At 38.8% G+C, this 17,670-nt stretch overlaps 1 protein-coding gene across 1 annotated transcript in view; it reads left to right on the top strand.

The window, feature by feature from the left end:
* Positions 1-14,658, top strand: part of LOC126829814 (cholecystokinin receptor type A-like) — a 36,409-nt gene extending 21,751 nt beyond the window's left edge. The window contains exons 2-3 of the mRNA XM_050559949.2: positions 4,095-4,472; positions 11,467-14,658. Of these exons, the coding sequence (XP_050415906.1) occupies positions 4,095-4,472; positions 11,467-12,068 (980 nt within the window). The 3' untranslated portion in view covers positions 12,069-14,658. The remainder of the gene's footprint in view (positions 1-4,094; positions 4,473-11,466) is intronic.
* Positions 14,659-17,670: the final 3,012 nt, after the last annotated feature.

Genomic DNA, 17,670 nt, shown 5'->3' with positions numbered 1-17,670 from the left:
CATCAATAAAACCAAGGGATATAACTAGGTTTTTGTCAGATGAGTAGTTTGTATTTTTAAGGCGATAACAAGATATAGAGTTAAGGACCATGAATTACGATAAAAAAATGGAGTTTCACATCTCACCTGTTCGCACTAACCAGGCTAATAAGATGAACTTATGGAAGCCCGCACTTGGTTGAATTCCAGTGTCAAGTGTTCTCTTATGCACGCCAACATGTAAACAAAATCGCGAGGGTTTTTCTTTTAACATCCGAACGACTCGACATAGTTCCTTGCCATACCCTCCGCCTTGCACATTGTACGACCAGCGTTGTAATTATAAACTCGGGAACAAAAACAAGTTACAAGAATGAAACAAATTCGTCTTAAATTCCATGATGAACGAACTCTGACACGACCTTCAGAATCTGAACTAAAGTGACTCCAGAAATTGAATTGCCGGAGCTAACCATGCTAATCCTTTTAAACACATAATTAATATGTAACATATAATATTTTTCATGCCTTAAATAAACACACAACTACTCTTGGAGTTGTAAGGACCAATCTCATTATAGAGCAGGAGCCCAGGGGGTTAACCTAGCTGAAAAGTGTACCAATTTTCTCCTATATGGTATCAATGTATGTATATCTGGTATCATCAGAATGTAATTCTGCCGGGTTTCTGGTGGTGGGTGTGGTATTCCAAGCCCCAAATGCCATGATCCCCAACTTGGCTAGATTAGCTCAAAGGTGTACCACATGAAAATCTTACTGCAGTGTACCGTACATCTTCAGGTATTACAAAAACACTCTGACAGACATTTCTAGTGGTGGGATACCCCTGACAGAGCTATGTAATTGCCAGACATTTTTAGTGGTGGAGTATCCCTGACAAGAGTTACCTAATTTCCAGACCAAAGCTAGGCTAGATTAGCTGAAATCTGTACCACCTAAAACAGCTTTGGAGTTGTTCAGTACCACCACAGGAATCATGAATGACCACTGCCAGACAGTTTGTGCGGTGGGTTGCCCCTAACAGACACGCCCAAAATAACACGACCCCCAACTAGGATAGATTAGTCGGCACTGTTCCTTTGGTCCAAAAAATTAAAAATTATGCCAGGATGCGTAGAATACTAATCCCTAGCACATATGGAAGAGGCGATAAACTGCGGATGTAGGAACAATTTTATTTTTCAAAAACGCATTTTTAGCCCCATAAAATGTTTTTTGCCCAAAAATCAATTTCTTGCAATCGCAGTTTATCGCCTCTTCAATACGTGCTAGGTATTAGTATCCTACGCACGGGAACAGTGCTGCGAAGCTAGCCTAGTTGGGGGCGTGGCATTTTCGGGCGTGTCTGTTAGGGGTAACCCACCGCACAAACTGTCTGGCAGTGGTCAATCATGACTCCTGTGGTGGTACTGAACAACTCCAAAGCTGTTTTAGGTGGTACAGATTTCAGCTAATCTAGCTTAGCTTTGGTCTAAATATTAGATAACTCTTGTCAGGGATACTCCACCACTACAAATGTCTGGCAATTACATAGCTCTGTCAGGGGTACCCCACCACTAGAAATGTTAGTCAGAGTGTTTTTGTTATACCTGAAGATGTACGGTACACTGCAGTAAGATTTTCATGTGGTACACTTTTGAGCTGATCTAGCCTCGTTGGGGGTCATGGCATTTAGGGCGTGGTATACCACACTCACCACCAGAAACCCGGCAGACTTACATTCTGATGATATCAGATATACATACATTGATACCATATAGGAGAAAATTGGTACATTTTTCAGCTAGGTTGGTCCCCTGGGCTCCCGGTCCCTTTATGAGACATGAGATGGAAGACGGGCATACGCCATACAGTGTGCTATGGGGGACGTTTTGCCCGTACATCGGCGCTATGGCCTACATTTATATCGAATTTCAAACGCCAATGGTTCCTGTACGACTTTCATCACTCTAGGTTAGCAAGCTAACGTCTTACTCCCTGAGCCACCGCGGAGTAATATATACTGCGATATTGTATTATGACATGTATTTGATAATATCTGTCTTGATCAAATTTTCATTCCATTGATAATGGTAAAAATTCCCGGGGCCCTTCTTGGCCGACACTGGAATTCAATCCCGAATTGTCCTCCCTTGACAGTGGTGTAGAACCGAGGGCAAGGTCCCGAGTAAATAAGAGTCGGCCATAGCGCGGCTATCTTGGTAAAATTTTCCTCATAGCGCACTCCATGGCATTTGTCCGTCTTCAGTTTCCAAGTAGGTGCAGAATAGTAGGACGTTAAACACCATGGCATTTGATTTTGAACCCCAAATATCCCGGTTATTGAACCAGCGCTTGACCACCTGAGCAACCTGAGCTCCAGGTTCGGTAATGACCGGAGCATCAGCCAAGGTCTGTCAACAAATATTTTACAATAAGATTTATATGAATAAGATAGTGTCTTTAATCAGGTCTCCATCAAAATTTGTCAAGCGAAGCGAATTCTCGTCTTCTATTTCGGTTGTGTCTGACAATTTCCAATAAAAACTGACGGAATCTCATAGGTGTTATTTTTATAAGACTGACGGGTCTGACAACAGGAAGTAGATTTGTATGTCTAAAGATTATAAAGAAAACGAGTTTGGTGTCTAGGTACATTAAATACATTAGTAGATCGACATGTGGACATCACTGATAAATAGAGGAACACGCACATGTCTGTAGACACACGAGTTGTGTTAATGAATGAATGTGAACAAGAATTAACAAATTAAAAGAAACACAAAAGATACACAATGTGTAAACATTAATATTGGTGTGTAGATTTTAAAAGAAATATGCGTGCATTGTAAAGGAATGGGGTTTATAAGATACTTTGCCTATTTTTTTGTTTTCGCGAAACTCCTTGGGTAATGCCACAAGATGGAATAGATGATTAATTCGTCAATGCTTTAGTTCGTGCTCAGTATGCACGTGACTAAATTGTGTTTATATATATATATTATAGATGAGTGGACTGTGTCTCGTCACTCTGTTGTGGTGTATGGTGCAGTCGTTCTACCATCAGCTTTATTTATAAAAAGTGTATTATTAGAAGGCTTCCTAGTCCCGTCCTCACACCCCTCTTTGTATGCCCTTACTATTCTCATATGCTTTGCGGGACTTCACGCCTATTGCAAGTCTTTCTTTGTGCCTTAAAGGAGCTAAATCGCTAACACAATATTTTCTATAAAATTCGAAATTAAAAACACGAATTAGCATTCAATATTGATCGATTTCAATCAATACTGATTTTGTTATCTTGCCGTGAAACTATAGGATCCCAATATCCAATATTTAAGACACAATTAACATTTCGGGTGCCATTTTGTAATGAACAATGTCGAAGTAATTACTAATGTCTGGTTCACAAACGACAAAAATAATAATTTTAAAAACGTGTAGAATGTACCAAGCAGACGTAAACGAAAGCCGTTCAATTTGAACTGTTAACGTATTTCACCGAACATAATTGATTAGAAATTACAATATTGTTTTTCAAGACTTGAATATAAATCGCTTTACATACATTCATATTACAATAATATGTGCTTTTAGAACTACTTTGTCTATTTCAAGGTTCTAAAAAATAGAGCCATATACGCCCTTTAAATGTTATATAGATTATTAATTAGACATTAATTAACTTAACAAGACTATAATCAACCCTCAATGGCATCGGATAATCTAGATTTTCAACAGATTTAAATACGATTTGCAGTTAATGATGTAACGCAAAAGTGGATAATGAGGACTTTGTCTGTTATCTTTATTATCTTAACAACGGCATCAGTGACGATCAAGGCTACACTGCCCTTTTCCTTATCTATTTTGTAACTATTATAGCGGGTTCTGCCCTTTTCCTTATCTATTTTGTAACTATTATAGCGGGTTCTGTCAGCTATTTATCTAATCTTACATACGCCCCCCCCCCCACACACACACACACCACCACCACCACCCGCGCCTTTAACTTTTAACCAACCATATCTGTCGCACTTTTAGTATTAGTACCACCATCATCAAAACAATTTGATTTGATTATAATTTTTGAATTTTGTTTCTTCTCATTTCAGCTGTATCCGTGGGGGCTAGTTGTTTTACTCTGGTGGCCATCAGCATGGAGAGATATTACGCCATTTGTCAACCGCTCCACTCTCGATCGTGGCAAACTTTGTCCCATTCCTACAGGAGCATCGCTGTTTGCTGGGCACTATCTGCTGTAATCATGACACCTATAGCCGTGTTTCAATCTCACCGTCGCCTTCCCAGTGGAGCCCATTCTTGTCGGGAAAAATGGCCGGATTCTAATTGGGAGAAGGCCTACAGTGTGTTCCTGGACCTGGCTTTACTCGTGGTACCAGTGCTGATCATGACGATTGGCTATGGGTGTGTTATACGTAACCTAGCCAGAGACGTTAGAACAGATTGTAATATGACCATGTTTACTAACGGTAAGTCACCATTAATAAAATGGAACGGTCTATCAAAAAAGGGAGAGAAAGAGGGGGGGGGGAAGAGAGAGAGAGAGAGATGGGGTTTAACGTCCACTCGACACAAACTAGGTCATTTCGGGACTAACATATGGTTCAATTTTATTTCAATAATTCGCTTGCGCGTAGGGGTCTTTAGCAGTTTTTGAGGAAACAGGAGGACCCGGAGAAAACCCACGAGGTTGAACAGGCGACCCTACTCCTCTATCAAAAAAAGGGAGAGAGAGAGAGAGGGGGGAAAGAGAGAGAGAGAGAGATGAGGTTTAACGTCCACTCGACACAAACTAGGTCATTTCGGGACTAACATATGGTTCAATTTTATTTCAATTATTCGCTTGCGCGTAGGGGTCTTTAACAGTGGGAGGAAACTGGAGGACCCGGAGAAAACCCACGAGGTTGGACAGGCGATCCTACTCCTTGTCACGTACAACCGGGGATTCGAAACCACGCCAGTTGACTCAATGACAGGCCTTATGATACAGCCTCAATGACAGGCCTTATGATACAGCGCGCACGTTCCAACCATTCGGCCATCCACCCCCCACCCCCCCATCAAAAAAGGGAATGATCTGGAAGTTCCAATGAAAAGGGAATAATCTGGAAGTTCCATTGCAAAACGGGTTGACCTGGGTTTCCTAATTAATAGGGTGTTGCAAAGAATTATGAATGCCCTAGGATAAAAGTAATGACTCCAAAGAAAATACATGAACTGGGAGTTCCAATGACACTTGACGTGCTAAAAGGGGACCAAAAGCCACACGATGCGTGAATGACCTGGGTTTCCTAAATAATAGGGTGTTGCAAAGAATTATGAATGCCCTAGGATAAAAGTAATGACTCCAAAGAAAGTACATGAACTGGGAGTTCCAATGACACTTGGCGTGCTAAAAGGGGGCCAAAACCCACACGATACCATTATAAGTGAAGAATGTTTAAATATAACCGTTATAACCGATATTTAAAATATCTGTGCACCTAAAATCACGAGAGGAAGTTATTCTACAAGTATATTAGGTTAAGTGTCTGTGGGTTTGGAATGCCTCAGGCCGTCACCCACTAAATTATATATTTTCTTGCTTGATATTTTGTTACTGAGATGTGACGTTGACCCCCTGGGCCTTTCGATTCATAGGATTATAGGATCTTGATTTTGACGTCAACAGGGTACATCAAATCGCCCCCAGTTCTTCTTTGGTACATAATTGTTATTTCTGTTTCATGAACTATGGTATTTTTTTTTGTTCCGAGGACATTCTTATGTCCTCTGTAAACCAATAGAAGTGTAGAAATGGGAAACATCAAAAGAATCACCCGACTGGCTGACATTCAGAGAAACCGGGTTTTTCTTTCTTGCATTTACATAAATATGTTCTTGTAAGACATGTATATTTAACGGGGGGGGGGGGGTCCCATCAGGAATACTAGACATCTGTCCTTTTCATGACCTCCGTCCTGCACCACTGATAAGGGGAAACAACGCCGGAAAATCACGATGGACTTTCTTGGCCAACACCAAACGACAGCGTCTTACTGAGTCACCGTGGATCACCTTTTTGGACTAGGAACTGTTCCTGGGGGCGATGCTCTTCGAAAAAACCCGAAGGCTCAGCTAAATCAAGTACAACCGACAGAAAACTTGACACGCTTGTCTAATTGCGCATCGATTGTGGACATTTATTTTTTTATATAACATTAAAATGCCAAAATGTGGATACTCTCGCACTTGTTGTTGTCTTCCTCCATCATTTTGTTACCACTCACAATTGTCACACGATCTTTCTTCCAGACATAAGGTGGACTGTGTAAATAAATGAACGTATCTATTGAATCATTAGATAATGTTATTATACATCCGTCTCGTGTGACTCGAATCAAGTTTGGTAGTCGATTTCCATGGTCTGGGCCACCATCATAGACAAACATTGAATTAACTTCTCTGTCTCATAACACGCATAACTATAGAAATAAAATAAAATTAATTGATGCTTAACATGTTGAGAGGTATTATGCCTCCAGTAACATCGGATTCGGAACACGATCCGACGTGTTGAGAAGCGACAATTTATTACTCTAGCAGAAAACGAAATGAAATGGGGTTTAACGTCCTACTTTTCTGCACCAACTTGGCTAATGAAAACGGGGATACGCTATGCAGTGTGTTAAGGGGGGCACCTGTCAATGGTCAATGGTTCTTTAGTGTGCACACTAACATAGACTCGAGGCGTCGGTTTTTCGTCCCAACCAAACGAATATACACTGTCTCATTCTATACTACTGACAAGGGGAAACTGCCATGGAAAATCCCGAGAAATATGAGAAAACATAGATATGCGCTAGAATTGCATTATAGTATCTTTATTTACTGAAATAAAGCTGTCCCCTCCATGTGACAAGAAGGTGGGGGTGGGGTGTATTTGCTTTCAATAACACCTGATATCGCTTCCCATTTGTGTTGAACACGGTGTATACGTAAAGATAGAAGCATCAATTATTGTATGTAAACATACATTATGGGAGATTAGATAAAGAGCTGGCAGTTCTAACTATAATAGTTAAAAAACAGATAATGTAAAGGGAATTTGCTGAAAATTTCCGTTAAATTTGATCCACTCGGAACCGAGATTTAAGCGATTGAATTTTCGGCCTAGCCTCAATCATCATTACTAAAGTCGGTACGATAAAAAAAAACATGTCTCGATTATCCATTTCATGATTAAATCTTGAATGGAAGTCGAACAGCAAATCGGAAACTAATCCAATAAACACCACAGGCTAGCGGGAGTTGATTATGGTCTGGATAAGTTAATTAATAATTAATGTATATTTAATAATTTAGATAACATTTCAGGCCTAAAAAAAGACCTGCAATAGGCAGATTTAGCTCTTGCATAATGTATGTTAAGTCCCCGAATGACCTAAAATGTCGACTGGGCGTTAAAACAACATTTCCATTCTTAAAAGAGCTAAATCACTAATATTTGGAACCTAGAAATTGACAAAAATGGGTCGCAGCGCATATAATAATGTAATATGAATGTATATAAACTGATTTACATTCAATCGCTTCTGTTTTTATTGTAATTTCTAATCAGTTATGTTCGGCGAAATACGCCAGAAGTCTCATGTGAATAGCAATCTTTAGCGTATGTATTGCGCATGCTCTCCAGATAAGAATATAGCGTCACCATTTGACATGACTTGCGGAATATGTCCAGCCCTGTTCTTTGATTCCCTTGTTCCAAATGGCGCTGAAACGCATTATGGTACACGATTCGTGTACCAATTGTAAAATGTTTATTTTGTCTTGAATATTGGATATCAGAAGCCCATCTTTCCCCTGTAAGATCACAAGACCAATGTTGATTTGAATTGACAAATAATTCGTGATTTCAATGTCGAAGATTTTTGATGATATTGAGTTAGAGACTTAGCTACTTTAATATTAAATCTTTTACTGGCAAACAAACTATACTGATCAGAACATGTTGCACAGTCACGTTTAGCGATGACAAACTTCAAAATCTGGATCAATCTGTTTCTACCGTTATGCCTTCAACCTGAACTTAATCAGGTTATAGTATTGAATATAGACAAGTTAATCTTAAATTGTCATTAGTTGATGACAAGATAATCCCCTTTCTTAAACTTCACTTTGTCTGCGTGGCAATATTTAATAGGATTATAAGGGGTTGCTTCTGCAAATTTAAATAGTCTCCTGCGGCCGGATATGATTGTGTCTAGTGGAGCGAGACCATAAGCTTTTTAAGACATTGTCCCTCAATGATTAAAAAAGGAATCTTGACAGAAACTTGGTAAATATATTTGCCTTATCTGATTCACAAAAGGTTTATTAACGCGTGAATTTGAAATGAAATGGGGTTTAATTTCCAACCGTTCTGCTCCGACTGGGCTTATGAAAACGGGCATACGCCACACAGTGTGTTATGGGGGGGGGGGGTAGTCTTATATCGAATTCCAACTGCAAAGGGATCTTTTACGTGCACGCCAATGTGTACACGGAACCTCGGTTGCTCGTCCCATCCGAACGACAAGAGCGCTTTCCTTGTCAGGCTCTCCGTCCTACACGCACCCCTGACAAAGGAAAACTACGCCGCAAAGTCCCGATGAGACTTTTTCGGCCAACACCGAGAGCGAACTAGCGTCTTACTCACTTACCCAAAGTGGATCCGAAATGAAATAAAATAGGGTTCAATGTCCTACGTTTGTGCACCAACTGGGCTAATAAAATACGGTATAACGTCATACTCTTCTGCACCGACTGGGGTAATGCACAGGAATGTGCCATGAAAGAAAATTTGCCCGTACAGCGTCGTTTTCGCCCCAATTAGACTCAGGTTGAATCCAGAATGGCCGGTGAATTTTAACGAGTCTACTTGGGGAATACCAACCTTAAGCCAAATCCTTTTTAAAAGGGTAAAAGCTAAATTGGACCAAGTTCAGTGTCTAAAAAGGGTTAGCGTTAGAGTGGATATTTCCCAGATAGACTCATTAATATGCGGCGGCCATGTTGGACTCAACTTGGGCCCATTTTACCACTGACCATTGTCAATAGTTCTTTTAAGTACACGACGCCAGCGTATACACGGGACCATTCGAAGGATTAGACGACGTCCCTTGGCATGCGCCACGAACAATATAGAACGGTATACCCGAACCCTGATCCAGCAGTTCAGTCAGGTAGTCATTCCACTTCAACGTATACACGTGATCATTCAAAGGATTAGACGACGTTACTTGCCATGCGCCACGGACAATATAGAACGGTATACCCAACCCTGATCCAGCCGTTCAGCCAGGTAGTCATTCCACTTCAACGTTAATCCTTTTAATGCACTAAAGTAACTTTATTTGGTCTCATTTGAAACAAACATCTTTTTTAATCAGGCGCATTATCTCTTACACACTGAAGGTCAGTATCGCTTACAATTTCCGGAAGTCTATGGTCTGGGGAAATCGATCTTTCTTTATCATCTTATCGAGTTAGCGATAAAGCTAGACTTTACCATATTTGTACTGTTCTGCTTTCGTTTAATAAATCTATTGATAAGTCTCATACCCATAAAGACAGCGTGTTAAATGATTATAAGTAGCATGTTATATCTCAAAACACAGACGCCGACTTATCGGGTTTATTTTACACAAAGGATGAACATTATCACAGAAATGTATGATGGGGACATGGGTTGAACTATAACAATGCCTCGAGACTGTGTACATATTATAGGTTTAAGGGGCTTTTAGAATCCACACGTGACATACCAAAGAGATCAAAAGTTATGTTTTTTGTATTTATAAAACCGTAATAAGCAGAATCAATGTTTTATATTTTGTGGAAATGAAATGCAATTAAATAGGTTTCAACGTCTTTATTTTCTGGATAATGAAGACGGACATATATCATGCAGTTTGCTATAAATGAGGGACAGTTTGCCCGCACAGCACTGTTCACCGAATTTCATAATGCGTCGCCGCCAGGGCAAAATATCCCTCATACCACACTGCATGGCATGTGCCCGTCTTCATTATCCAATTTGATACTTATTTCATTTCCGTAGCGCCGCCGTCCGAGCAACATCTCCCACACAGCACCCTGTATGTCTTCATTGGCTGGGTTGGTACTGAAAAATAGGACGTTAAACCCCATTTCATTTCACGTCATATTTACCATGGATAGTTATAATAATTACCACCCGTGTATCAAATAATCTATATTATATTTATTTATCTGTTGACATTATAACTGATTCCGTGCTTTATTGAACCAATTGAAGCTCCGTGTATTTAACAATATAATGAAATGCCAAAGTTCAATTCAATAAGATTGATATATGACACGGGCATGTCAAATAAATAAAGCCTATTAAGGATACATGATGTAAGGATTTAGATTAAGAGATGACAGTTCTCGCTATAATAGTTTAAACACATATTATAATGAAAAGGGAATATATTGAACGTATTCAGACAAATTACTTCATTCTGAGCGAAGTTAGCATAGTCTCAATTTCCATTTTAACCGTTGTTACGATAATAAACAAAGTCTCGATTAACCACTTTTAAATTAAATTATTAAATAGCAATCGCGTTTTAATGAAGATCACAGATTAGCTCTTACATAATGCATCTTTATATAAAATTGGGGAAAAAATGAAAATATGTCAAATTTTAACTGTGGTAAAATCATTCATAGAACTAACATTTAATCACGGAATATTCACCTTAGGAATATTTCAGGTGCTTCATTATCTGTCGGATCAGGGTTTATCAATAATATGCTTGTGAATATGTTGTTTATTTACCTGTTCGGCAGGTGAAACATTCTGTAAAAAAAAAATTATACTTTATTTCATCAGATATAGGGTTTGTTTTTGCAGCAGGGCACTCAGATTATCAATCTATAGGTTCGCCGTATCACCATGTTATCATGCTAAGTTTTACAAGGAACGGTAACCTAAATATTATAAACAACCAGTGATGGACAAGTAAAACCATAGTGAGCATTCTGCGAAATGTGGACATCTCTCTTATGGGGCGGAAATTCGAAGTCTGGTGCAGAAATCGGTAGTGCATGTTACATATCGCATAGCAGTGAGCATTCTGCGAAATGTGGACATCCTTCTTTTATAGGGCGGAAATTCAAGGTTCCGTGCCGAAATCGGTAGTGCATGTAACATATCGCATAGCAGTTAGCATTGTAAGAAATGTGGGCAGTAACGCCGCCTTCAAGGCAAATTTCCCGCCTTGCATTATACAGGTAACCATTGAAATAAAAGAAAGACGAGTGTTAGTCTCATAATATTATGATCTAACTCAAGTGTCGACTGAACATTAATCCCATTTCATACTAATTAAAATAATGTTAAAAAATTATTTAAACATAAAAACTAAATATATTTATCCATTATTACACAAATTCCTGTTTTTGTATTTTCAGGATCCGAGGTATCAAGACAACGGTTTGTGATGCCTAGTTACAGGACATTGGAATTGAAACTTTTCAAGGATTCATTCCGAAGTGTTTCGTCTGCGTCGTCCACTGAGGAAGGAACCCCTCCCATCATGAAAAGAAGTCGTCGCGTTCACAGAATTCGACACACGAATCCCGAGAAGATTCGTCAGAACAAAGTCCGTGTAATCAAGATGCTATTCGTGGTGGTTCTGGAATTTTTTATTTGCTGGACTCCCGTTTACGTCGTTCAGACGTGGATGATCTTTGATTTTAGCAGCGCATCGAAGCACGTGACACCTCTCATCAAAACCTTTTTCCATCTGCTGTCGTATTTTTCCTCATGTTGTAACCCAATAACGTATTGTTTCATGAATAAGAAATTCCGCGAAGCCTTTGTACGGGTGTTCCAGTGTAAGAGTCCGACGCCGCCATTGAAGGACAGGCGTAGAAATACAGGACAGCTTCGTCTAGATTCAAGACGTAGTGAAGCATTTAATCCAAATTCTTCTACTTCCACTAAAAATAGTTCCATACGCCAAGTAGATTACGACCCGATTCATGGAGCGGATGATTTCAACGATAACTAAAACAAAATTCAATTCTGTACTAAATTCAACCCTTTCACCGGTATCAACTTATAATGACTGTTCCATCCGTTTTACGTCAATTCTCATTTAGACATTTTAAGACGGTAATTAATTATGACGGATGTGACGAACACAAATGGATATGTGTGGAGGCTATCAGTGTTTGAAAGAGGCAAGTCCTTAACTCAATATCATCTAAAGTCTTCGACATTGCGAACACGACATATTTGTCAATTTAAATTAACATTGATGTTGTTGTCTTACCGTGAAAAGATGGGTTTCTGATATCCTATATTTAAGACACAATCTAAAATTTAAAATTGGCACACGAATCTCGTGCCGGAATGCTTTCGAGCGCTATTTGTAATGAAGCGACTCGATGAACATATCCCAGAGAAGAATACTACCGGTGTAGACTGAAATAGCACGACTGCCATTCAATTTGGACCCTTTGCGTATTTCGCAGAACATAATTGATTAGAAATTACAGAAAAAAACCAGAAACGATTGAATGTAGATCAGTTTATATACATTTAAATTACGCTGTGTCCATTTCTCGGTGCCAAAGAATATGATTTAGCGCCTTTAAGTCGGTCAAGTGTGAGTAAGGTCAGACAATCGTAGTTTAATGTCTCAGTGAGTAAGGTGTTGGCTTACTAACCAAGAAGTATGGGGTTCGATCCCGGTGTTGATCGATAATGTTTCTCGTGATTTCTTCTTGTCAGACGTGCAGGACGAAGAGGGCCTTACAAGAAACAACGTCTAGTCGTTCGGGTGAAATCAAAAAGCAGATCGTAGTCTCGCTATCCGGTAAATATTTCCCTCGTAGCACACCTATGGCATCAGTCAGTCTTCATTATGAGGGTTGGTGCAAGGGAGTAGGACGTTAAGTCCCATTTCATTTATATTTAGCACGAAATTAATTACCAATTTCTGACAAGGGGTTTATTTGTCTTTTGGAGCGCATGCCCGACATCAATACATTTAAGACTTGTTTGCTATACATTCCAATATTGACATTCAACATTTTACCATCTAGGTCGTTGGTACTATAATCGTTGAGTTATCGCGTGGAACAATATCGGTGTTCTCTAGTTTGATGTAAAAGCAAACTAGCTGAATGTGAAACATATCTGGATTCTGATTTAGCCTCTAGCAAACACGGCCTAACATAAAATTGTCAAATATTTCGCGCTATTTAGAACCAGTCATACGAGATTGGTCAATGATTATGGATCCTCCTTCATTAGCATGTTTTTTTTTATTACTGACAATCGTAATTAGCAGACATTTTCTATCATTTGAACCAATGACAAAACAAAACAAAGTATCGTGTACTCTTACTCTATGCTCTCTCATTTAACCCACATTTTGTCATAAAAGTTTACAGAATAATTTCGCTAGATGTAAAATCAGGAAATTGTATCAAATGTTCTCGAAAGAGCATTTCCTTACTCTTACACTACACAGGTTACTAATTGGACTTGGATTCTAGGAGCTAGGGTTACTCGGTAACAACATTTAATATTGCGGCTGTATGAATAATGTGCATGCGGATTTAAATGGTAAAAGCTTAAAGCCTGACGTACGTCACCTATATTTGGCAACTCAGTTGCTAGCGTTAAAGTCATTATTCATTGCCGTCAGAGTGGTGTGCTCACAGGTGATATGTTCCAGCAATTAATTGGGAAATCAAATATAAATTTCTTACAAATTGCTTAAGATAATCGCTGATTTCAGTTTAACGTGTAGGCGCGGAGGATTTGCCGTTGGAGAGAGAGAGAGAGAGAGAGAGAGAGATGGGTTTAACGTCCACTCGACACAAACTAGGTCATTTCGGGACTAACATGGTTTTAATTTTATTTCAATAATTCGCTTGCGCGTATGGGTCTTTAGCAGTGGGGGGGGGGGAAACCGGAGGACCCGGAGAAAACCCACGAGGTTGGACAGGCGACCCTACTCCTTATCACGTACAACCGGTGATTCTTTGCCGTTGGAGCACTAGGGTATGTTGGTTAAGAATTGAAAATACACTTCTTCAACTGTTTTATTGCTTGGTAGGTAGAAACTTTGAGAGAATGATGATCTTCAGACTCACATTGTTAAATATATTTTAACTTAATAATATGTTCATCTTTTGAGTTTAAACGCGTTTCTTGCGGATTGCATTGGTTTCATGTGGTATGTTTCAAGAGAACAAATCAGCAGATATTAGCGGTTACACTTGTCATACGGTATAAATCACGCTAGTCTCCATCGCTCCAGTCACATACGCCTGCGAATACATTGCCTCATCCAACGAATGAACAATTATAATATAATATGTTTTTTTTTTAGTTCAGATCAAACTTGTATACACCAGCGCTAGAAACGTTTATTAGTTATGTTAATTAAATAAATAATTTGAGTAATATATGTGAGAGAGTGTCTAAGAGAAGGAGCACAGACACAATTCATTTTTAAAAAAAGAAGGTATATATATGTTTTATAAATATGGTCTGTGAACTGATCCAACGAACAAACAATTACAATAGTGCAAGCAGTATAATCATGTTATTATTTGTTGAATTTCATTGTTCTGTTTCTTTGTAAAATAATACGTCTATAGCTGTATATTATTATGTATATAATCTATATGTACCTAATTACATGTCACGATATTAAAATATTATAAACAGTTTAAACGCATGTGTACATTTAGTCGGATGAAAAATCAGCGTAAAAATAGTACTACGTTCAATGTCATATAAGGGAGATAATCAAATTCAGGGGCAAATAACATATTTTTGAAAGCAATGAAATGAAAATGGGGTTTAACGCCCTAATGTTCTGCTCCGAACTGGGCTAATGAAGACGGGCATACGCCATACAGTGTGCGGTCAGTGAAATTTTCCCCGGACAGCGGCACTACGGCCTACTTTTTTCTTATATCGAATTCCAACTGTCATGGTATCTGTTACGTGCACACCCATGTGTACACGGGACCTCGGTTTTGCGTTCCTCCGAACGACAAGACAGGTGTTCTTGTCCGGCCCTCCGTCCTGCATCACTGACAAGGGGGAAGCACGCCGGAAAATCTGGATGAACTTTCTCGGCCAATGCAGGGATCAACCACCCGACCTCCAGGTTAGCGAGCCAGCGAATTACCCACTTAGCTACCGTGATCCCCATTTTTGAAAGAGATTATTTTCATGTCACAAGCGCCCGTGCATTTAGTCACAAATGTAGGTGAAATATACGGCCCTGTTGTTGCAGACTGACGCCCGGTTTACAAAGCACACATTTTCCAATGTAAAAATCGTCACACTTTTATCTTTTGCTTTGAGGACCACGATGGCTACATGTGGTATTGGCTTACTTATAACCAGACGAGTAAAAGTCGTTCAGATGGTCCAGCATTTTACGATTTACAACATGATATAAATAACCTCATATAGGGTGACCCACCATAAATAAATATCTCCAAATATCTCGACAATTACGCCACAATATTTATATATATACCAAGCCTCAAATTAGTTTCACACAATTATAGTCACTAAATAAACGATCATGTTGTACTTAATAAGCTATGACCATTAATCATGTAGAAATAATAGACTGAAAACTGGTTCCAAGTGTCGTCCATAACATCCAGTCACTTTTGAGTAAAATATAGGTTACGTGCCCTTGTTTTGAAAATAGTCTCGCTTAACCAGTCTATCGATCATTCTACGTCTGATTGACAACTCGGGATAATCAAGACTACTTTTTTACGAAACATAACAGAAAGCTAGAACAAGAAATTGAATTTAGAAATAAGCACTTTAGACAACTCAACAATTGTTTTAAGAAACTTGTAAAAGTAAAATGAAACTACTGCTAGTATCACGTTCCTGTCTAACCCGAGTGTTTCAGAGATATTATTTGTACTAAACCAAAAGATGCCGCTCTTAACGGTACAGTTAATGATAAAGCAATTTAAAAAATAAAACAAACGTAATTTCTAAAGCTGCTGTAATAACCAAGAAGCTAAATTTTACTGCTATTCAAAATCGTCAACAATAGATTTTTTACGGCTGTAATAGTTGATATATTTGTAGAGAATTGCACGTGCATGGCTATTTATCGACTCAAAGAGAGTGCGGGGTAGTCAGAAATCAGTTCGAGACACGCAACTGAAGCGTGCACATTTAGCCGTGTCGAGACCAACTTTCTGTAGAGTGAACGGGTCATCCTACCTCATAGTTGAACCCAGAAATAAGTGCATAGGCCAAAACATCATCGCTGTCTGGGCAAAATATCTCTGAGCAGCACATTTCACGAGGCATGCCTTTCTTCATTAGAACGATTGGAGCAGAAATATAAGAGATTTAAAATGTAATTTGATCTTTAACTTTAACGGTACATTGGAAATCGTATCCAAGATAATATCCCTTTCTTAATGCAGAACAACTACTTTCAAAGTGATTCGAAGTAATTTTGGTGTAACATTTCAGGAAAATTTCCCGAAAGTATTCTAGAGAAATTTCATGAAATAATTGAATTACCCGGTAATTTAGGATAGTTTTATTTCAGAACTGACAATAGAAGACCCAGTAGAAAGATAGTCTCTTGATAACATAAAGATGCATTCCCACGAAAATATTTATAGGGTAGTTATTTCCAATAAATGTATGGCAAATTTGGTATATATTGAAAGTAGAGATGCCCAATCTTACTAGAAAAATACTGGAGTCCCTGCAAAACATACATGGGGGGGGGGGGGGGCACTGGGCAAAAATGCCAGGGTATCACAAATTCGCTACCCGACGGTTTATTGTCTACAAGTTTGACTTAGTTAGCGACAATCTGAACGACAGACTCACCCTACCTGCAGAGAAGTGACTGACACAGTGAATAGCCATGATATCCATATGACGTTATCTAAACGTCACAGGTCATGAGGTCACATCAACAAACAAATGTAAACACCATCATTATGATCATTATCAACATTACAAGACACAATGTTACATTGTAAACAATAGCCGTCTTGCAGCCTTTAGGACTGTATAATCCGTACAGAACGTCTTATCGCTTCTTCCAATGATTTTTCACAAAAATAACATCATCTACAACTCTAGTTTTGACGTCGGCACATTGGCACTATTTTGTGCTTCGGTCGTGTCTATTTCAGATATACACAATCAATTATGTTAATGTTTTTTAGCATGGGGATTGACTAAAAGTTAATTTATTTCAGTTCTAAACAAAAATTTAAAACTTTAACGCAATTTTAAAAAAATAGCCAAATTCTGGCTGGGATTACTGAGCAAAATGGCCATGCACTGTATACGTGCGAAAAAAAAAGCCAGCTACCATTTAATTTTCGTACGTTAGTTACGTACGAGTTAGCGCTTGTTATTTCTTGATCAAATGGTAAGCCGTAGTGGAAAGAGACTGCGATTAAACGGCAGAATCAGAGGTTGGCAGAAGATAATCCAAGAATTTACTTAGACTTAGGCTTAAATGCACAACAATTAACGACAGATGTAATCTGTAAATGGGCACTCCCTCAATTAATTTACATGACAAACAAGTCTGCTTAAAATACAATTCTATGACATGAGGTAATTCTTTC

Source organism: Patella vulgata, chromosome 8 (assembly GCF_932274485.2).
Source record: "Patella vulgata chromosome 8, xgPatVulg1.2, whole genome shotgun sequence".
NCBI lineage: Eukaryota > Metazoa > Mollusca > Gastropoda > Patellidae > Patella > Patella vulgata.
This window is presented reverse-complemented; position numbering and strand designations above follow the sequence as displayed.